The sequence below is a fragment of the Poeciliopsis prolifica genome, unplaced genomic scaffold (assembly GCF_027474105.1).
Source record: "Poeciliopsis prolifica strain line A6 unplaced genomic scaffold, Auburn_PproV2 SCAFFOLD007, whole genome shotgun sequence".
Classification (NCBI taxonomy): domain Eukaryota; kingdom Metazoa; phylum Chordata; class Actinopteri; order Cyprinodontiformes; family Poeciliidae; genus Poeciliopsis; species Poeciliopsis prolifica.
The window spans coordinates 11,891,592-11,915,248 of NW_026562382.1; the positions used below are offsets into that span (position 1 = coordinate 11,891,592).

General features: G+C 39.4%; 1 protein-coding gene across 4 annotated transcripts in view; it reads right to left on the minus strand.

The window, feature by feature from the left end:
* Positions 1–677: 677 nt before the first annotated feature.
* The window catches only part of tanc1b (tetratricopeptide repeat, ankyrin repeat and coiled-coil containing 1b), a 100,195-nt gene continuing 77,215 nt past the window's right edge, over positions 678–23,657 (minus strand). For 3 of the 4 annotated variants that reach the window (XM_055031661.1, XM_055031662.1, XM_055031664.1), the window contains 15 exons: positions 21,308–21,915; positions 19,099–19,207; positions 18,529–18,651; positions 16,796–17,032; positions 15,402–15,587; positions 14,891–14,969; positions 9,308–9,441; positions 8,966–9,089; positions 8,695–8,870; positions 7,888–8,020; positions 7,241–7,270; positions 7,038–7,129; positions 6,439–6,585; positions 4,775–4,875; positions 678–4,694 (listed from right to left, as the gene is read on the minus strand). In XM_055031661.1, the coding sequence (XP_054887636.1) occupies positions 3,176–4,694; positions 4,775–4,875; positions 6,439–6,585; positions 7,038–7,129; positions 7,241–7,270; positions 7,888–8,020; positions 8,695–8,870; positions 8,966–9,089; positions 9,308–9,441; positions 14,891–14,969; positions 15,402–15,587; positions 16,796–17,032; positions 18,529–18,651; positions 19,099–19,207; positions 21,308–21,915 (3,798 nt within the window). In that variant the 3' untranslated portion in view covers positions 678–3,175. The remainder of the gene's footprint in view (positions 4,695–4,774; positions 4,876–6,438; positions 6,586–7,037; positions 7,130–7,240; positions 7,271–7,887; positions 8,021–8,694; positions 8,871–8,965; positions 9,090–9,307; positions 9,442–14,890; positions 14,970–15,401; positions 15,588–16,795; positions 17,033–18,528; positions 18,652–19,098; positions 19,208–21,307; positions 21,916–23,657) is intronic. The other variant, XM_055031663.1, reaches the window with a different exon arrangement.

The window sequence follows — 23,657 nt, forward strand, 5'->3', positions numbered from 1 at the left end:
TTCCGCAATTCGTTGGCCACAAAAGGACATTTGTGCATTCAAAATTCTTGTAATATTCAAAATTTTTGAGAAACTGGATGTGGTTTTTTCTCAACCAATTTTTAATCAACTAACAGCAATAAACAGTTTTATTTTGTATGGAAGTTATATAATTGAGGATATAATAATTTTGTGCTGAATTATGGAAATACATTTACACTGGCAGCAGTGAAATAGAAGTTTAAATATGCATGCACTTTTGTTTCTCACTATCTGAAGTTAAATCAGATCAACTTTCTTTTGTTCTTAGGTTTGAATAGCCAGAAAACGTATGAACATTTTTTCTTAAGAGAAGTTGTAACTTTGAATTCATAAGTTTCATTTCAGAGAGAAAAAAAATGTCTCAACAGTGCATGTAAAATTCTGGTTTCAATTGAATTTTACATGCAGGTGAAACCAGAATTTGTTTCTTATGCACAATTTATTGTTCGTATGAAAACTACAACTCACAAGATGGCTTGTAGTCAACCTGCAAGTTACCTTGTGTTGCCAAAGATGATGCTCTGCATTGTGAGGTTGTCCTTTTTTATAATATAAGTACCTGCAACAGACTTAATAGTTGTATGTTTAGACATTTTAACACTGCAGTAATAATCTGTATGTATTCAAGACAAAAACCCAGGAGACAAATGTGTTTTTTTTTTGTTTGTTTTTGTTTTTTTTCCTCTCAGTGGGTCTTTATTTCGCTCTCACACGGTGGCAGTAATGTTCATTACAGTATGTGATCACGGCTAAGAAAGCTCACAATACTGAAAACATGGTAACAACTGCATTTAACGTACATCGTAAAATAAAGCTAATGGCACCGAGCCCCCAAACCACCTCATTTTTTTAAAGATATTCCTGTTTTTCTGTTATATAAACTGCAACGGTAGCATGCGTTGAATTCTCATTACTGAGAGTCAAATGCCTTTGTAGCTGTGCAAAAATAACTATATAAAATATATTGCTTTTACAATTAACCAAGCCATTGGTACTGAGAATAAATTAACTAGACGGCAACAACAAGCAGATACAGAAATGATTCAGTGTTAATGATGGCTTATGCAATGTACAAATTTATATTCAACACCATTTCAACAACATTGTGCCTAAAACTCAAAATACACAAGTCTGAACTTGTCAATACACTCAACATAGACCTTCACTGAAAAGAAGAAACAGTACATATTTATATAATATACACATGAGGATCTATAACATCCTTCATAAGTCACAGGAATGCCCATCCCTTAGTTCTTTCTGACGTTTCTCAAAGCACTCAGACCGCATCACTTTTAACACACAGTGTGGTGTTAATATTGCTGATTTTAAACTCCTACTAGTTTTTTTGGGGGGGCATGGGGGTTTAACCACCAACTGGGCTCTATTCAAATTAACAGACATTCAGAAATTATAGTAATTGGTCAAATTCTCAAATTATTTTAACATTCAGACTAAAATGGTTTTCTATTTTGTTCTTATCTCCCAAAATAGGCTTACCTCAAATCCTCAATTTCACCATACTGTTTGGTAGCTCACCTCTGTTTGGCAGTAGAACCACAACTAATCCAATTTGCCAAAGTGTTTTCACTCTCTAACTTATGTAAAGTCACTCCAAACTATTCAGTGAGGAAACAAGCATAAGTCACTGCATCTGTGTTAGAGTAGAGCTGAATAGGAACTGATCAGAATTATAACAACTTATTTTTTCTCTTCAAGGGTGGTTTTATAAACACATTACCTTCAAACTCTTCGGACATTCTTAAACACTTGGTTAAACAATATAAAACATTGCAACAAATCAATAAATGATTATTTAGACGGAATGATTCACTCAACCATGTCACCTTCATAATAACCAAACAAAACCAAAGTGATGCCGATTGTGCTGCATTTTTTGTTTGTGCTATTAAAACATCAAGAGATTCTGAAACGGTTACAATCTCAACATTCAAGCAAATGGAACTTTAAAACCTTTAAAAATGATTTCAATCACCAAAAATCACCTAACTAAAATAAATGTTTGTTTTTGTTAGCTTTAAGGAATTTGGTGGGTCAAAATGAAAACTTAATTGAAATGTTTTTGAGGTTTTTCTTTTAAATCCCACTCATTTGCCTGAAATTGCTCTGGGAACCCTAAGATTGTCATCCCATAGAGATGAATGTAGCGACAAAATCATCGGTTGTAGTTTTGCTGCCAGAAATTACGCTGTACGTTATGAGCTGGTCCTTTCTTCTCTCCTCCAAAAATTGAGTTCACTGATTACACATTTACACAAAGCTTGGAGTGACTTTACTTTGCTTTTGAATTATGAGCATAATAAAACTACTACCGTACTTTCATTAATTGATTCCTGCTAATGTGAAAGGTGGAAATCTGTGTTCTGAGATCAACCGGCAACATTCCTGCATGAGACATAAATGACATGAAACAGCCCAGTCGACCTCAAATTTGAAGAGAAAATGTTTGCTGTGTTGCATAATCACAAGATTATTATTCCTCCATCAGGATGAGCTGTAAGCTACCAAATGTTAATGTCTTCCTTTATTATGACATGTTTAAAGTGTTAAAAGCTAGAACCAAATAATACTTAAAGTGAACAAGAAAGATCTGACAGGAAGTCTAGAAACAGTTTTTCTCTTTTTATTAAGTTTTTCTCTTTTTATTAATTTTTTTTTTTTTTAAATGTGCAAGTGTGTAAAAAGTGAATAGGTCAGAAACTTTTTAAAACTAGCCCCTCAGCACCGTAGATGTGATGAACACATTTAAGCCTAGTTTTTATTCAAAAAGTGTTCAGTAATAACATATTGTATCTGTTTGAGCCGTCGGAGCACTTGCTTGGCCTAAGAGTGTGTAACGTGCTCCATGTCTCGCTGCGTTGATCAGGATTGTACGTCATGGCCGCAGATCTTCAGTGCAATGTTTCCAGGTTGGCTGAATGACGCCGGACATGCTGTCGAGTAACAGAAGCTGCAGACTCAGGGAAATAAGCTGCTCGTTTGTATGAACAAGCAGTCAGCAAACTGCACTCCTTAAAATCTCAGAAAACTGGAATCTGCCGCTGATTTAAAAAAAACAAACAAAAAAAATCTGTCCCTCATTTTGGATTTTTGCTTGTGTGCATTGTGGACGGTGTAGAGAGATCGACCATTTCTACACATTCGACTCTATAAAGGATCGCTTTGGTTTCATTGAAGCTACATGAATGGAGGGATTATCTCGGCTCAGGCTAGGCTGCTTGGAGTTACCATCTATGAAAGTATGCGGCATGGCCAGCGCTGGCTTGGACTCTTTGTAGCAGTTGGCCACTTGGCAGAACTTCTCCAATTCCTTGGCGTGCATGCCATTGTGTAAGCTACTCATCACGGTGCCACCCTGCGGCAGTGGCGCTTTGTGCTGCTCCTGGTAAGTGCTCACCGGTTTGCTGTAAGACGGCTCACAGTCAACCGGCTGCAGACCCATCGTTGACACGTTGTGGCACATCAAGCCGTCAGAGGAGTGGTTAAACCAGCTGCGACTGACGGACTGAAGGCTTGGATGACACGGCTGCTGTTGCTGCTGAAATCGAGCTGTTTTGTCAGTTATGCCCATGAACGGTCTGGGTTTATACTCCCCTGCAGCGCTGCCCTGCTGACTGTGCTTTTTCTCTGAGATTTTGCTGCGGACGTCGGGTCCCAGTTTCCCGCTGTCCGACAAGCTGCTGCTGGACGCGAGGCTGCTGGTGGAGCTGGACACACGCATGCTGCTGATGCTTCCTCCTTGAGGCCCTGCCGCAGCAGCATCGTGGTTCCCCAAGTGTCCCGGGCCAGAGCAGGCCAAGCCCTCCAGAGAAGAAGCAGAGTGGGCAGACAGCCTCTCTGGCCCCAGAGCTTTGGAGGAGCTGCAGGATAAGTACGAAGCTTGGGAAGAAAGCAGGTTGTCGCCGTCACAACTCTGACCCATTAAGGAGGAAGCGGCCACCAGCAACATGCGGTTCTCGTACACTGGCTCATCAGCCGGAGCAGGCAGGGGGCTTATGTCAATACCTGGACCCGGCTTCAGTTTGCTGGACATGTGTCGGCTGGGCAATGGGCTGGAGGGTGCGTATTGAGATTTGCCTCCAGCAGAGCGACCCCCCACGGCCTGCATGGAAGTCATGTGCTGATTGGTCTTTATTATCTGAGCCTGCTTGGTGGGCTGCAGGACCAGCGCCTGCTGGGCCAATGCCTCCCGGTGCTCTCGAGGGTACCGGTGTGGGGGGAGTCTGCTGGGGCCTGGAGGGGAGGTGGGAGTCGCACAGTTGTTAACAGCTGCAGATTCCCTGTTGAAGGAGAAACTTTTCTGGGACCAGCAGGCTTCACCTGTCCTGTCACGCTTCAAGGCCACCGAATCCTCCTCATCGTCCTCCTCTTCTTCCTCCTCCTCCTCCAGAATGTCTCGTTGGGCCTCCAAGCTCCTCGTTGACCTGTGCTCTGATGGCTCAATCTGGCTCTCATTCTGCTCTAGATCAGATTCATGGCCTCCTGATGCTTGGCTGCAAGCAGCTGCAGCTCCAGCAAAGCTGCCTTTAGTCTGCGCTCTCTGCATCTGTTTGCACTCCTCCTCCACTCGAGCCAGGAGACGACGGATCTCTCGATTGTTTGGACACAGTTTGGCCGCTTCGTGCAGGTCGGCCAGGGCTGCAGTGAACTGTCTGTGAACAGAAGAGGCGGTGTTATCGGATACACACGAGGAACGATTAGTTACAGCTGGTTTAGGAGTTGAATAGTTTACCTGCTGCTTCTTTTAGCCCTGGCTCTGGCATAGTAGGCCTCGTAGGATTTGGGTTTCAGCTCCAGCGCTTTTGTGGCAAATTCCTCAGCCATCCCAAAATCCTACAAAAAACAAAATATAGTTTTACAAAGAAAATGTAAAATTATAAACAAGCACACCCAACACTTATTCAGTTTTTTTCAGTGATTCAAAGCTCCATCTGTTCCTATCAAAGCAGTTTTAATTTATGTGTGTACTTCTAGTGACTGTCAGCCACACCCTAAAGTTCTGACTGTTTATTCAGAACTTTAGAAGCTGTGCACATCAGTCTGCTGATCTAACAACTGAGTTTTCTATAAAACGATCCAGATGTAGTTTCACCCTTCACCATAGCGTTCGCAGCAAATGAGAGATTGCACACACTGCTGCAGCTCTTACTTTGTCGGCCATTTAATTTGGGTGTGCCCAGTGTTTAGATCTCCCCTGAAAGACTCAAGATCAAAACAAACCACTAAGTTTTATGAAGATGTAGTTATCTCGAAGTTTTGTCAACAAAAACAAAACTTCAAGTTGTTAACTAGCTGATCACAAACTCAAAAAACGTCACATTTCTGGTCAGTGAATGCACAGTGAAAACGTGCTAAAAGGTCACGCTTGCAACACATTCTTCAGTGTGAACGCTGCTGCTGAGTAAAAATTCAAAGATAATTATTTATAGAATCATTAGGGGATTTATTAAATAAAATCATTGAGATGTTTGAAAAAAATGTCATTACATGACAGACATTTATTCAAGCTCTGAACTGGTGAGCGAAAGCAAGACTTTCAGCAGATAACGAGAAGGACGAATGAAGTAAAGCAAAGTTGCTTTGTCTGATTCTTTTGAGCTTTTGCTCCATTTACAAGGCAGATTATCTACAATTTATATCAAAACATAATAAACATGCTAATGTTTTACTAGGATGAAAACCAATTGGCATGAAAGAGTTAATGTTGGGGGAGCATTAACTCTTTCATGCCAATTGAAAGAGTTAATGGTTCTGCTGCCCTGCTAAGTTAATTCTGAGGGATGCAGTGACAATATTGATGTAAAATATGTATTGCTGATAACATGTTGTGTTCTTACAGTCTTCTGCATATACTTAAATAGAGAATCCATGCAACATGTCTACATCACAAACGCCTGGTAAAGTGTACAGTAGAAACTAACAGGAGACAAGCGTCTGAGCTGCTTGGCTCAAATCGCTTGCTGCCTGCAGAATGTGATTACATAAGCAGCTGTTGGAAAACAAATGTCTTCCAAATGACTATGTATGTAAAAACAAAGTCATTCTGCAAAAATAATTAGGAGGAATAAAACAATGCAAAGACCATTTAACTTCTCCCCAATGTTTTCTTTTTGGTCACCTAAAAAAAATGGAAACATCTCAATAACTCAAGATTTTATTTAGAGTCTGGCAATTTTTATGTGTTTCATCAGAAGACTTAGCATTTTAGTCCTCCTGTCTCCCCTCCATTCCAATCTGAGTTCATATATCTTTGTAAAATAAGTTTAGGAATTTGTACACAAACATTAATAAGCTCATTCTACTAACAGAAATCTGGCAAGTGAGACGCCTCTTAGTTTATTGAGGGGTCTTGATAAAACTAACAAATCAGTGATTTGAGGGTAAAGGCAGACTTACGTTAGTTTTTCTGCGACACCGGGAGAGATTGAGATACAAAGAGACCCTCAGGTCTTTAAAAGCCTTCAGGTCATCACCAAAGCCTTCCCGAGGAAACTTCCTGAGGGCGTACTGGTACCTCTGGGCCGCCTCTTTCATCTTCCCTTTCTGGAGGACACAAAGAGGTCAGAAGTGAAACAGCAAAAAGAGAAAAGAAAAAAAGAGCAGAGGACCAGGAGGAAAAGTGAGAAAATGCGGGAGAGAGGGATACAGTGAGGACTTTAGCAGGTATTCCCTTCAGCATCTGTTTTCTTACTCCTTTTTCTCTAATCAATCACAGGTTTAATGAAAAGGCAAGCTCTAACACAACGCAAATAAGTTCCATCTGACAAGCAGCTTTTGCTACAAACCTCACTCTGTTAAATGTCAACCATCGATCATGAGTCTCTCACAACTCACTTTCTATACCACAGAGATCATCATGAATAAATCGAACTTTGGTTCATGTTTCCCTTCAGAGAAACAATCTTGACATTATCAGCCCCATTAATGAAACGTCTCTTTTTCATGAGTAATAAGGAAGAATTCATTTAAATATCACTCTATACCCAGCCTTTTACCTTGTATAGCAGATTTCCCTCCTCCATCAGCTTCTGCAGAAGAATGATGAGGATATCAGGCTTGGAAGTAGCCATGGCCCAGGCAGCATTCCCTGTGGAAACGCAAAGCATCCTGTGAAGCTTTTTTTTCTTTTGTGGCAAACCAAGCATCAGCGTATTCTCTTGAAATCGGTACAAGTTATAGAGTTACCTAAAGATTGTACCTGATCGATCGTAAGGAGACGTTCTGTAGCCTTAGTTTATTGAAGGCAGTTAGGAAAGAATTGGGAGAGGGAGAGGTGAGACAAGCGAGAGTCGTCATTTGCAGCGAGGGGAAAATGTGTTGCTAACTGCAGCGTGACAATATGCAATTATGTGTCACTCAGCCTGAAATGGGTTTTGTGTTTGCAGCTGCAAATGCACGGGGAGCAAATTCAAATGTTCGGCCCATTATCAGTTTTGTTCTGAGAGAGCAGCACAGATAAGCGACAGGCTCTAGACAGCTTCATGAAAGTCATTGGGGTGACTAGTCATTCTTAAAGTTAGGGCAGCAGCACACGAGAAAAAAATGGACCTGACACACACACACACACACACACACACGCACGCAAACAAACTGAAGATTTAATGAGACATGCAGCGACAGAAGCAGTTTTTCCCACAACATTCCTCTACATTTGTCTGGGATTATTCTTAGAATCATGAGATACTGAGAGACACAAACAAGCTGGAGACAAGAGGGCTTTTCTGTGTTTACCAAAAGATGTGAAACAACCCAGAAAGCCAAAGAAAACTACATGTACCAAATGTCAAACACTAAATTTCTGTCAACCTCAACATGGGGGTGTGTTTGTTAGAGAGGAGCTCCTACCCAGCTTGGCCCCTTTCTTCAGCAGAGTCACCACCACTGACGTGTTCCTGCACCCGATGGCCCGGTCCAGAGGTCTCATCCCACTGTGGTCCACATGCTCTATCACTGCTCCTCTTTCCACCAAGTACTGGACCTACAGGACCACACGCAAACTTATGCCACAATCTTCCATAACACAAGGTTTATTCACAACTTTTTATTTGTTTATTTTTTCAATGTTTCATGATTTTCCAGACAAATATTTGCAGTCAAATTCAGACCTAGAAAGGACTTAAATGAAACATTCATCGTGAATTTAGTTGTAGTCAAGCTTTAAATGTGAAACTTGCAAAGATGGATAGATGACAGAGTACGAGGGACGATAAATTGATGGGTGCACAAATGGATACAAAGTTTTTTTTTATACATCCGTTTACTTTGTGAATAAATAAATAAATGATTGCGTGTTCTACAGTTATCTGCGTAATATCCACCAGGAAGCCTTAATGTGTGTTTCATTATTTAAACATCAGAGTTTTTAAACAGCAATAAAAAAAAAATAACGAAAACAAGTTTTACCTAAAATGACAGACAAGACTGTTGTGGAAGATGAAGCAAATTAATTTGATGTAAACAGAACCATGTGATCCTTCAAAGCAAAATTCACCATAAATGTCATGAGGCTGATGGGAACAAAGTCTGAAAAATAAATATTCCTACATTCTCTACTTTTTCCACACCTGGAAGAAATGGCAATTTAGTCCTTTTCCAGATTTTCAAACTGTTGAGGCTGATGGTAAAATCATCAGCCATCATCGTTTCACTTACAATCTCAGCATCTCCGTAGAAGGCAGCGAGGTCCAGAGGTGTCCGTCCGTTTCTGTCCGTGTGGTCGATGACCGCACCTTTCTCCACCAAAAACTGCACCACGTTCTTATGTCCTTTCAAACACGCCCAATTCAGAGGCATCAGTCCCTCTTTGTCCATTGAAGTTAAAGAAGCACCTTTCAGGCAAACATTACCACAGGGGTTAGTTTTTGTTTTTTTACACTTGGTTAACAGACATTCATCTTAGTGGTGTAGAGTGATTGGTGTTTACCTTTAGACAGCAGAAACTCAACAGTGCTCAGGTGACCCTCGCAGGCAGCCACCATGAGCAGCGTTCTGCCCTGCTTGTCGCTGATGTTAATGTCAGCACCATGTTGCAGCAGCAGCTCTGCAATCTGAAAAATTACCAAAAAAAAAAGAAAGAAAAAAAAAAAGCTAGAATTAAAGCAGCTATTATAAATGCTTTAATTTAGCATGGACTCTGACTGCATCCAAAATCTATCAGGCTGGAAAGCAACTGCTGTGATGTCTTGATGCAGCAGAGTTACTGCGGCAGGTTACTGCAAGCGGAAAGAGTTTATCAGGAACAAACAAGCTACTCAGCACATCTTACCTGCCAGTGTCCCTGTCTGACAGCACAGAACAGGGGAGACACCCCCCGCCGGTTCACCTGCTGCACCACCGCCCCCTGCTCCAGCAGGAAGCTGCACACCTCCATCTTCCCCCGGCCTGCAGCAGCTGTCAGTGCTGAATTACAAAGAGGAAGAAAACAAACAGGTTTGTCAGAACTTAGAAATCCACAGGAAGGATACAGACCCCCACAGAAGTATTCACACCGCCTGAGAATTTTCACATTTCTTCATGTCTTATGTTGCAACCAAATCTGAATCTAAAAAGTATGCAATTTAATTCAGCCTTCGGCTACTTTGATGTACCTAAATAAAACAGTGAAACCAGTTTTATTTCTGCATTAGTGACTACAATCTGCCAGTGTCCTACTGAACTATTTTTCACCTTTAATCTTAAGAATGTAGGTGAAGTAATCCAAGGCTCAATGTTCAATCCATGATTGAAAATGGAAACATACTGTAGATGTGCCAAGATATGGTCATGCATCTACACTGAAAGACTGAACAAGGAAAGCAGCCAAGTGGCCAAATTCAGCTCTAGAGATTTTGCTGAGATTCACAACTCATGTGGCAAGAAACTATTAGTGGTAAATTCCACAAATTTAACCTGTGTGGAAGCGTGACAATAAGAAACCCCTGAAAAGTCTCTTTCGTAATTTGGCATCCACCATGTAGGAGAAAAAAAACAATCGTGGAAGAATGTACTCTAGTTATATGAGACCAAAGCTTCTGGCCTAAATGTGAAGGATAAATAATGTAGCACATCTTAGGAAGACACCATGGTGGTCACATCAAATCCAAATGAAATACATTGGCATTTGCATTTGTAGTATGACCTATTGTGAAAAAGTACAGAGTAAAAATTGTTTTGCAAGTTATAGTGCTGAGAACCAATGCCTTCAGTTGCAAAACAGGACATGGAAAAAAAAGTACCGGTATACAAAATAACTCCTATTCTTCATAAACTAAAGACATGCAGCTAATTGAGTTTAAATCAGATAATGTTTGTGCTTATTAAAAGTCATTAAATTCTTGCCTCGTATTCCCCAGACCTCATAGACAGAGACGAGGACTCAGTCATTTCATGCACCAGCAGACAAACACAAGCCGACAAAGTCAACCAGCTCTGTTAAACACACATTCCTGTTTGCATTTTAGGTCCTCTTCAAACCACTATTCAGATGAAAAAAAACAACAGCTCAAGCAGAGAATTACTATAAAGAGGAGACACAGTTACAATGTTGCATGCTTACAGTGAACAGATGGATCGGTCCTAAATGAACACTGGTTCTCCAAACAGAGCGAGCTTCACCAGAGGAATGGGAGCAGGTCTGTTCTCACATTCACCTCGGAGACGAAAGGTGCCGCAGAGCCTCCATGTCTAACTGACATCATCCATCTGGATGAACAGTCTCCCCAGCCAAAAACAACCCCACCCGCCATCTGTTAAAAACGTGGATATCCTCACACAGTTCACACATGGGAACAATGACTCTAAAACAGCTAAACTTAGCCTGGGCTCCAGGGAGCAACGCTAGCAGCACTCTGGAAGGTGCACGCCAGTTTACAAAGAGCAGACACGAGAGGAGCTGTTGACTGATGGCTGTTTATGCACATCTCATTTGGCTATTTTCAAATATTCAGGCCAAAAATGCTAATATTTATGTAAGTAATAAGAGTAATCTCAACAGCACTTCCATTGCGCAACACCTGAACCCTTTTAAATTCCTAATCACAGAGAGGGAGTTCATTTCCGTGACTTGGTCTCTGAATGTTCATGATTTGACATTCTAGCAATGTTGATAAAACTTCGGTGATATTCATGAATAATAAAATGAAATGGTAGAACTTTTTCACTAATTCTAAAAAAAAAAAAAGCCAAGTGAAAAAGTAGTTTTTGCTTTTTATAATTGAATATTTTTGAAAATGACAACCAGAAAAGGTTCAAGGACCATCGCAAACCAGTATACTAAATGAGAGCACACTCTGCCTGAAAATGTAGCAGATGATAAAAAGCAGAAAACAAAATACCATGCAACACATACTGTATTCATTTAGCAGCACACTCATCTAAAAGTTGAGAATTTCAGTTATCCAAGTGTGAAAAGTGTTCCTGAGCCCAGTCATACTTTCCGAGTCTCTACTGAGTGACAGTCTGCAGCTGCAGATCACCACTGAGTCGTATTTCTTCATCTAAACACAAGAGTTCATGATCGCGTTTTCACCTATAAACAAAGCAGCAGGAAACGGCTTCCTGTATCGAGCATCCGAAAAGAATTCACAGCGCTTCAGTTTTTCCACCTTTTGTTTTGTTGGAGGCTTTTTCCAAATTGAATTGAAATAAACTGTGTCCAAAGTTTTACACACAAATACCCTATTATTACAATGTGGAAAAATGTTTGTGGCTAAACAATTAAGGTAGTCATGGCAAAAAAATAAAAATATTCTAAATGTGTTGTATATCTTTTGCAACATCTTTCTCTTTTCCTTCCAACAAAGCAGCTTGTTAGTCTTTGCTTTAAACCTGGTTGTTGAAACAAGAAGGATCGTCTGCATTTAAATCACCACTTCTTTGCATTAGGAGGAACCGCACTGCATCCTAAAAAGGGATTTTAAACGATGACTGGAGAAATCTGATCTACCTCTATTTAAACATAGTGGGATCATTTGCATAAGTGTGCAATATACCACCGAAGTAAGTGTGACAGGAGGTCTCACAGGTTATCAGGGAGTGTTTTCAGAGGCAAAATGAATGAATGATTTTGATCAAGATATTTGAGAAACTACACCTGCTTTTGAGATTTCAAACATCAGAGCAGGATTGGATTAATAAACCTGTAGCTGAGAGGCAGAAGAAAGACAAGAGGTTAAACTGAAATTTAACTTGCTGACAAGAGCTAAAACTGTGGGTGTTCAAAACACATCATCAGATCCATCCAATAGATCTTCATTCAATTTGTTTTCACTGATTAAGTAATTCTGAATGCAGATGAGCTGAGATGTCTGACAGGTAATTGCAAACATACAAGTACATGGTCAAGCTACATAGCAATAGCTTTACTTAGTAGAGTAATTACATTTATTTAGGAGGAACAACCAGATGAATCACTTTGAAAGCTGAGTAATAACTTCTGCATTGTAGATGAACAAAAAATAGACAGCATGATCAGTATTTCAAGTAAAGCTTTGTGCAGTAACAGAGTTAGAAAGTACTGAGTGCTCTGGCAAAATAAATTCACAATTATTAAATCAGTTTCAATATGAGACCTAAATGATATAATGTTCATAATCTGGGAATGCAAAAAACTGTGGCCAGCCGGAGCTACTCTGTTTCAAGGCAGTTGGATTCTGCTCAAATTAGATCATGTTTCAAGTTAATGTTATTGCAAGGCCTGATTCTGGTGCAGTACAAAAAAAGTGATATGTTAATATTTCTGGAGTGGACAGTAAAATATAAGCTTCAAACTATAAAGCAAGGGTTGCAGGTAGCTGGTTTTTGTAAATGCTGGTGTCATGTTACTGAATCTTATGTCCTGTTAGATTCATGGAGAGCAACTATTGTGCCACAAAAATCTCCCAAGAGAGATTATGTTTCAAAGAAAGCAAGCACCTATAAAGTGGTGTTTAAATTAGGATTTAAAAAAAGATTCATTTCCCAGAAAGTATCTTTACAGTCAGTTATTGTAGTAATTTCCTCAGTTTACAAACCTTTTCTAAAGCTGAAAGCCAGGACTAAATGTGCCGCCTGGCACTTTGCAAGCCTCCTCCTTTTCCTTTAATCGAAGCTGACAGTGTATCAGGTCTACTTTAACTTCATTTAACTACAATCAAGCATATTTTTGGTCCAAGATCATACAGCACACATAATGGTCTTACAAAGTCAAACATTTGCTCTTAAATGCAAGCCTCCTATAGAATCAATCACTGAAGTAGTACTGCAAAATGAAAATGACAATTTAACTAAACAAGTTTGAAATAGTTTTTTAATTGAGAGTAAATATATTTTATGGTTGCATTTAAAAATATCACAATATTCGTATCAATCCTTCTTTCAGCACCTGAGTTAGAAACAAGTGGGGAAAGCCCTCAGTAAAAACATCAACAAAACTGTTTATGGTCCAGCTATAAATTACTGGATAAAACACAAGATCTGGAAATATAAAAAAAATAAATTCAAGAGGATACTTGAGTGGTATATAGTTAGTGTGTATGATTCAGAAATTGCTTTTTGTTGCCTGCCCTAAATAACCAAAGCACAAAGCAGTGACAGCTAAATCCCGATAGCTTAGAACCAAATAAGACACAAGGAAACTATTATTACCTTTCTCTCTTTTCAGGCTCATTTTTTATGATTGCCCATAAATAACTTCAAACACTGGTTTCAAAAGTACAAAGAGGCTGTCAAACATTTTCACCTCAGATTGCAGACGTTCAGAAAAAAACGGAAGGCAATGTTTTCAAGCATCACAGTGGCTGTCACTGTTCACAGATATTTAGATTTATTTCAGGCTCCTAACCTGCTCACTTGAAAACAAAACTGATGTTCTGCTGCTGGTGCTTCTTGTTTCAAATAACAGAAAAATATAAAACTGGTAGTTTTGAGACAATAGAATGACCACTTCCTGCTTCATTTATGAGTAGAGGTCGATCAACTTGCACTGAGAGAAATCTGTTGCTGAAATGTAGCAGCTTGCGGAAGTGCAAAAGCTATTGAAAATGCTACACACTTGAAATTTGAGGCATGCATGAAAGTGTAAATACACAGCTGCCCCTAAAATTCTTCTAAGTTTGCCAGCAAAATTCTAAATTCTTCAGATGCTTTTATTATAACAAAGTACATAAGACATACTAAATAATTCAATAATCTAATTCAATGAATGAATCCTACTTTTAAAATTATTCAACCACTTGAAGAAAATTCTTCACACATTTGGAAATATGGCATGATCTCTGGCACACATGATGTAATTAATAAAAAGCTTCTTTAGTTGTCTCACAAGTGCTTGAGATAAGAAAAAAAAGGGTTTTATTGCAAATATTAAATATTATATTTAAAAAGTGCAGAGAAGAGAACATAGTCGATCACAAACAAGGTAAATGATACAAAAACATAACCCTGGACATACAGGTGGGAAAAATAGTTTGTCATTTTAAAGGTACAGTAAAAAAGCCATCTAGTGGCAGAAAGAGGAAGTTATCATTGGCCACCACCAGATTCCTGAGTGGACAGGTAATCCAAAACTCCAAAACTGACTACAAAAGACCCACAGCAAGATATTGTGGGCTACATTTCTACAGTGAAGCTCATATGAAACGCTTAGGGCCCAACCTACCATTTTTAAAAACATAAACCACCAGGTTCATAGATTTTGCCAGTAAACCTAACTTACGACGAGACTTTATAAGTTTAACTGCATTGGCATCAATCTGAAATGACCTCTGTGAAAAGAAAAACTGCAAACTCTTTTGTTGTAGCATTCAGTTACAGTAGCCAAGTTGATAATGGTAAAACAGCAGGTCATCATACAAACGAGCCACATAATGCAAAAAGATTGATGAGGACATACCTGTCTCGCCCCACAGAGTGTCATGACTATCAATTTGCACAGCATGCTCATTTTTCAGTGCCAGCAGGGCACTCACAACCTGCCAAAAAATGAAACATAGATTAATGGTGTACCACTACAGTATAAAATATCAAATAAATCTTCTATATGATGCAGCATGCAAAACTTTGAAGCAGAAAAAAATATATAAAAATCAGCAAATTATTATAAATGGATCAAAGCAGAACTAAGGAGTTTAGGTCCTCAAATAACCAAATAAGGTGGTTATTTGGTTGAGGTGGTTGAATAATTTTAATAAAGGGAGTCTTAGCTCTGTTTACTTTAAGCTGCGCATTTCAGCTGATGAGAAATGCAAAACAAACCGAAAGCCTGAAAGCAGCCCTGTCTGCCGGCTACCTGTTGTGTCAAATAATTAATTCATCACCACTGAGAAAACTTGCCCCAACTTCCTCAAATTCATGAGAGCGTGCAGTTGGTTTGCTAAATTAATATGCATGCATGTTGGTCAGACCTGTGTGTGTCCCATGCTCGAGGCTGCGATCAAAGCCTGCTGCAGAGCTTTGTTCTTCAGAGAGGAGTCCTGCTGCTGCCCCTCACCAATCCATTCAAGCTCCAGCAGGTACTGGATGATCTCGGTGTGTCCACGTAACGCGGCGTGGACCAGAGCACACTGGCCGCTCTTATCTACATGATCCACCTGGCATAAATGCAAGATTCTTGGATTTATTGCTGAGAAACAGAAAATATGCTTTACATGTGAGGTAAATTTGGTGCAGCCATAACCACCTGAACTGAAGCAGATTGAAGTTGTGGAAAATACAAGAAATGATACCAGAGGATTTTGATTAATTTATCTTTTTATTTTTGTCTTGGTGCAACCACAGATTTTTATGTAAATTATGAGGATTTTACATGATAAAACATAAAGTAGCTTTGTGAATTCAGAGGAAATTACACTTGTATTTTGTCTCAAGTGAGTTTTTGTTGCCATTACAGCATAATGCATTTTCTGGTATGTGTTTAGCAGTTATCGAGATAATTTGTTGGCCATTCTTTAGTTGCAAAGGAGCTCAAGCTCAGTAGCTCAGTCGGACCAAATGAACAGCAATGTTCACGTTTTACCACAGATTCTCAATCAGATATTTGACACTGTGAGCCAACAGACTGGTCAAGAATTATGACACTATTACCACTAAATTATTAGTCCAGTCACAATAACAAATTTTGCTGGATGATAAATTGTCCCAGAAGTTATCACTATAAACCATAATATTGTTGTCTTGAGACCAATCTTGAGTGATATAATGGTAAATCATTTATAATCAACATTTAACACTGAAATTGGGAGACATTTTAAATAAAATTAAAAAAACAACAAATAAAATGAAGCATGAAGTTTCTGTCAACAAAATTGTTCTTTAAAAAAGAGCCAGTAGAGTCCAGCGAACTAGACTTTTGACATCTAATTTTTTAGAGAGAAAAGAAAAAAACAACAAATCATGCAAATGAAATTTCTTGAGCTTTATCATGCAATTAATTGATTCATTGCTGAGTGTGACAGGCAACATGAATCTCACTGTGAAACATCTTACTACTCAGTCATCCTCTAGTTTTACAGCCCGGTGCATAATATGAAAGTTGTGGATGGATTCATATTTCTATTCTATTTTCTGATTGTTAATATTGACTTTTACAATAACATGCTAATTTGTATGAGTCTATAACGCAGAATCTCAATAAAAAACAAAACAGTGAATTAACTTTGCAACTACATTTTGACAAAGTGTGAAGCGATACTCATGATCTGAATGCATTATGTATCAGAGAAGGTAGTTATGGCTGCAGGTTCAAGACGTTTTGTCTTCATTTAAGAACATTTTTATGCAAAAAACGTGGAGTCTTTACCTTGGCACCCCGCTTACAGAGCAACATGACTAAACCCAGATGTCCTCCAGCGGCAGAGAAACTCAATGGGCTCATCCCATTTTCAGACACAACATCAACGCTGGCGCCAAACTCCAACAGAAGTGAGGCGATCTCATGGTGCCCGAGGTGACACTGAACACAAAGCACTGGGGCATTGTTCAGGACTTCTGTTCGGTAGTTCACGTTTGCCCCTCCCAGCATCAGGAGACGGCTCACCTGATCACAAAGATGGAAAATGTAAAGAAAAGTCAAAGAGGATGGTGAGAGCCCACGTTACCCAGTCCTCGCCTTTCATACCTCAAATCAGAACCTTCTCCGATTACGAACAAGATTTCAATTCATCATTATTATTTTGCGCCCGACTCATTTTAATATTTTATGCCATAACAAATTTTGAAGCCCATATAAAAAACAGTGTACCAAAAGATATCAGTTTTTTGTTGTTGTTGTAATATCAGTGTTCCTAGTTTAAAATTAATTAAAAATTGAAAAACAACAAAGGAAGAGGAATGTGCAGAAAGCTGCAGCTGGAACATTATTCAAAGCTCATATCCAGCTCTGTACTACTTTAAAAATCTCGTTTTCATGACAATTTATATTTAATTGAATCAGAAAAAAATATGATTAAATGAAAGTCTGAGTGCATAATCAAATTTCAAGAAAACCATTTCAACAATGTGAGCCACTGTGTTCCTAGAACTCCTCTCAAAGCCATTAGTGACTCAATGATTTGTTGATATGATTGGAAAACTGATGAAAATTTCAAAATAAAGGTCAGAAACCAATCAAAGAAGCTGAATTCAATTATAAGTATTTTTTATTCTCTTCCCTAAGGAGTAAATCAATAAAATCATCTTGTCAAACAAGTTTGCACCAATAAGGATTCTGAGAGAAAATTGTGTTTGAATTCTCGGCTGATTCAATTAACAGACTATTTTTCCCAAAGGACAAACCAAGGTCATTCTGCAATTGTCTCACAAGTACTGACTCACAGCAGACAAGTAATAGAGCCCCACTGACAGCATCTTAGAAGTAAAGAAAAAAATCATAGTAATTCTGTGGATTGGTAGAAAACATAATGATATGCATGTCATAGCCTTCCCAGTGATGGCCAATCATTATATCCCAAGAAAACAACTCATGTAGAAGGTAACACACAGATAGTTGTCACGTTATCAGTTTAACGAGCCCTGCTACCAACATTAGTCTAATTAAGGAGGGGAAACAATGATAATGCTCTGCACAGGTTGGTGCACTATTAACAGTTGTGAAGTGAGGGAGAAAATCTGTATCCATAACACAGACTTCTAACTGAGTGAAAACATTTATTTTTTCATGACTCTCCAGCCCATATCTTTTTGTTCCCTGCATTTCTTATTTCTCCTACCCAGGAACATATTTCCTCAGTTTCAACCTTCTGGTGCTTTTAATTTTCAATAGGGTTGTTTTTGTGTGAACCTGGGAATTGCTGGTCGATTTTAGAACCAGAATTGAAATATCGCTGTGTGTGCCGGGAATGTGACTGGTAGGACTCAGTCACTTAATGTGATATCATGCACAAGAACCAACCAGTGAAATGAATATGGAATTTGCTTGTTTTGCCGGAGAAAATCATTCTCAAACAACTCACATCACCGGGGCAAAAACAGAGGGCATGTCTGGCTCTAGACAATCTAGCTCACACACAGAGAGGAGATGAAGGTCCTTCTTACCTTGACATTTGGTGTGTAGAGGTTCCTCAGGGAAGCCAAGGCTGCAGAAAGACCATCAGCACTGCAGCTGATCCATAAAGCTTGGAGCACACTAGACGGAACGCCTGTTTTCTTACTCAGACCCTGCAGGCAAGCCAATACATCATACAGAAATATAAACAAACACAGGTAAAGAGAATTTCAAATGGCTTTATATTCCTTTTCACATTACAACCATAAACTTTACCACATTTTATTGATATTTTTTTATTGAGATTTTCAACATACAGCCAGAGCTGCAATACATTGGTTGGGATCTAAGCATATTTATGCGCAAAAACATCCCAGTCAAAGAATAAATAAAAAATGTCCCTGTCACACTCTTGATGTTTTTCATGTAAAAAAATATATTAATACCATTTTCTTCCACTTCACAAATAGAAGCTACTTTGTCTTGGTCAAACAAGACAATAAAACCATTGCAATTTGTGGTTGTAGCTTGAATAAATGTGAAACATCTGAACAATGAACACAATTTCATTGCTGCAGAAAATGGATTTCAAATGTCCAAAGATGTCTCCGTGGTTTTACCTTAAAGATGTGTGCCTTCAGGATGTGGTGTCCCAGCTCCATTGTCTGCTGACGGTTCAGTTTCCCCTCTTGGCGTGACAGCATAAAGGCCATTAGAGCATGGCCAGTCCTGAGTTACAAATCAACAGAAAGATTACTCTGCTGTCCAAATGAGGAAAGCCTGCTTATCTGAACCGTAAACATAAAAGCACATTGTTTATAACGATGGGTAACTTGGCATCTACACAGAAACCTTTCCTATTCAGGATTGATGTGAATTTGATGCAAAAGCTGGTCAGGGACCCACACAGGGCTGGAGTAAGATTAAAAAAAAGGAATAAAACAAGTTTGCTGGATCTTTTTTTTTCACTCAGGCACTCTGGCACCAATTAATGCAGAAAGTCATTAAACAGACATGCATGATTGCAGATCACCTTGATCTGGTTACAATTCCCTCTATTTGAACACAGACTCGGAAAAGTACTGTGCAGCAAGCTTTTATCTGCCCATGCCAGACTATAAGGGTTTGTTTTTTTTAATGGAACTGGAAGGCTGTGAATGACCAGAATGTGAAGTTCAGATCTGGTCCACTTCAGAGTCATCAGTATGTAAGTAGAGGTGCATGACAGAATGGGGGAAGGGGGGGTGGCAGACCGATATCTTTCAGCTCATTAGGCGTGCATGGCTGATCCGAAGAATGTCAAATTAGGCAACTGTATCATATCTGTCAGGCAGAGCAAAAAGAGCCCAGCAGAACGCACATAGGTGGAATATCTGCTATATACCGGGCAGCATGTGTTTTGTAAAAAATGTAAACACTTAGGAGCATATAAACATTCAACCATTGATTATCCATGTTTTGTGTATTTATTTCTATTATTTGCATCCTCTATCTTATCCATTTTATACAGTGTGTGTATTTAACAAACTGGTAAAAATGTGATTTCTCAACTATTAAAATCATCCATAGGAGAGTCTTGACTGGCTTATTAAGACTCTAAAGCTGTAGCACAGCACATATCTAAAATACATAGGCCAATTACCAGCATCCACATTTACTAGGATTTTAAAAAGTTTCTTTGAGAAACATTTTGTTTTAAGGTTTGACGTTCTTCTAATGATTTGTCAGTGAAAGTGCTTGAATTGCTGCGGTTTTCTCCAGGTGTTTGAAGCATAGAGTAAGCGCAGCCTCTCCCTCACCTGTTGCTGTGCACTGCTGATCAGCTGGAGCACCAACTGTTTTTCAAATGAAACTGCTAATTATTTCTTTTCTTGAAAAAACCTGGATTCTGATTGTCACTCATCACTTAAAATGGTTGTTAGAAGACCAGAGTTGGAAAACTATAAGCTGCCGAAGCAGAAATTTGACCAACTGGGGGAAACAAAAAGATGCATTTCAAAAGCTTTGTTGAGACATCTGTGCTTGACAGTTGACCTGTAGCATCTCAGCAAAGAGCCTGAGATGCTACACTACACTTCTACACACAGAGTCCAAAAACAAAGCACAAATATTTTAAGCAGAAATGCATTCCAGTTTACTTGTAGATAAATGGAGTTACAGTTTAATGGGAGTGTTTGTATCAAACCTCCACAGTGTTTATGACTAACGTCTAACTTAAAAACAAGATAAACTATCAACTTCGATTCAGTACATGATGATTTAAGCTTCTGTAAGCAAAAGTATTGAGTGTACTTTGAGTGGAGCTATAAACTGTTTTTTTTTACTTGATACAAAATAGAAAGTTGTAAAGATAATCAGAGCACCCCTAAGCATTTCAAACCCAATTACTTCGCTGAGTCAGACATGAGTCGTGCTGTGTGTATTGATTAAAGCATTTTGCTTCCTTTTCACACTCCATCCCTCTCCGCATACTAAATAACCAACAAAGATTCATAGACAACTCGAACAATTAAATGGGAATCATACTGTGAAATAAAAGTTTGCAAAGAAGTGTGTGCCGTCACAGAAATGCAGTTTTCAAAGAAAGACTTTCAAATATGGAACATTTTGTTTAAAGAAAACCTCTTTCTTTCCTGATACTTCTTTTACTTCCTTCATGTTATCAGTGAACGTTAGTCGGACTCTGCTGCGGACCGTTTGAAGTCTGTAATCCACAGAAAGAGGACTGCCTAAATGCTTTACAAGCTTATCATGCATATAACAGAGGCCCGCATTCCTAAGGAAGAGCTGCTGAGAGCAAAACATTTGCTTACGGAATAGAGAACTGACCTGGGGTCACAGAGGAAATCTGTGCTCTCTCCATCAGCTCTCCACACCAGCCATTCTCTGAAGGAAGGGTGGCAAAACATGCGCGTTTTATCTCGCCGTTTGATGAGAAAGCAGGAGAGCAGCTCCATGCGCTGCTGGAAGTCCTCCCACTGCAGCTCCCCTCGGACGTGGCCGGCGTTGATGGCCTGAAACAGTTGATCGTCCGTCAGTGGGTGCAGCGACGCCAGAGCCACGTTGAGGATAGGCAGGGATCGCTCAAAGGCCGAGTTGGTCATGAACTTCATGTTGCACTGAAGCTGGTACAGTTCAGCCAGCGAAACAGGCACTACTTTGTAGCTGGCACTTTTGATCACTAGGTGGCCTCTCTCAAAGAGATCCAGCGTGAGCTTCAGATACAGGTAGGAGCCCTGGCTGCGAGAGGTCAGGTGGCTGCTGAGCTTGATCACAGTGCCAGGATCGGCCTTGCCGTTCAGGCTGATATTGTTCATTATATCCTTGCTGCTGTTGATCCGGTACTGGATATAGGAGTTGAGGTCATTGGTGATCTCTTTGTTGTCTGTATAATCATCCAGGGAGATTTTAGAGAACGAGAGAAGGCTGGTGATCTCCTGCAACAGACAAGGAACAGGGCATTATTGATTCTGATATAATCAAATTTTATTCACAGGTACATCTGACCAAAGCATCTGGTGAAACTTGTGTCGGCAGTATCATACTATTGTGATGGTTTATTCTTCAGCAGGAACAGGGAAGCTGGTCAAAGCTAATTACAGAACAGTCCAAGACAAAACCTACTATAAGGTTAAAAAAAAACAAAAAACAAAAAAAACTGCAGACTGAGGTAAAAGATCACTATACTCCAAACGAACAGGGCTAAAAATACAGGCCAAGCTACAGTGTAACAATGGTTTAGATCACAAGTATTAATGTGTTGGAATAGACCAGTCAGTCACACCAAAATCTTTGTCAAGAATTAACATATTATGTTCACAGAAGCTCTTGATCTAACGTGATTGAACTGAATTCTGGAAGAGAACTATTTTGTAGAAAGTTTGGTACAAAACTTTCCAGATATGATTTAGTAACTGATAACGCTTATTTAGTTCACCTACCACATAAAATTCCAATAAAACAGTGATTTTTTTTCAGTATTAACATAATGAAGTGTAAAAAGTTTCCAAGGTTATGAATACCTTTGAAGGCACTGCTATATGAAAAGAGGCTTTTCGAACAGCAGGGAAGTGCGCTCAGTGAGCTATCAGGCCAAAGCAGAGACACCTGCTACTGTTGGAAATGCAGCTGTAAGGACGACAGGAGCAGGTGAACTGAGTATTAAGAGGCAGGGGATGGATGGGATGGAGGCTACTAGCAAGTAAGCACAAGCCTTAGCCAGAGCTCACATTTCAATTCATGTCCCGGAGGGTCAGTGTGTCTTAATCCTCCAATCCTTTGCCTGTCTGAGGCCTGAGAAACATTGCCTGAGTGAGATAACGCTTATTTCTTCCTCATCATTACAACACAAACAGAGAAACACACACACACTATGCACAGGTACACACTCGATCAGGTGAAGAGAAGGCAATGCCTTGCAGATAAACTTAGTATTGGGATGTTTGTATCCAACTAAAAAAGAACAAAAAAACAACAACTGACAAGCTATAGTACAGAGATCTAAACCTTTATTCACATTGTTCAACATAGTGCTGTCAAATTATAAAAAGTATTCAAACCTGAAAACACAAATGATCAATGTTTCGACATTGTGATTTACCACATTGAGTGAGCTCTGACGATACCAGAATTTAAATGCTTGGCAGTCTAATAAATAAACAAACTGAATTGGCAGCGCAGACCGATGGACAGCAGTCAATAACTGGCTCCTCCCTGAGCATTAATAACCCCTATACTGGGTGTCAGTCAGCTACCACATTATTATTCAAGACTCTATCAGCTGTCGCTTGGCTCATCAGGCCTGTCAAAGCTTCAGCTGCTGCCACAGCGACCTCAACACAGCCAGAGAAGATCTTTACAGCTGTTTAACTGAGGGTCATCAAGACAGGAAGCCCAAAGTTTCAGACTTCTCTTTCCTGTCATACAGACTTGAGTTCTGGGTCACCATCTGCCAATTCTTCTGGGAAATTCTGACCTCTCTTGACAGGGTGTCTCACATTTGTTAAAGTCTATTGAGCATCTCGAGAAGAGACAGCAGATCAAACTTCAAGTTTGTATATCTAAAGATCTCTGTAAAATAACTACAGATGGATCTTAATAACTTAAACATACATTTTCAAACCTTTCCATGGATTCTTTGTTGAATTCGGGTCACAACATTGATGAGACCATCACATAG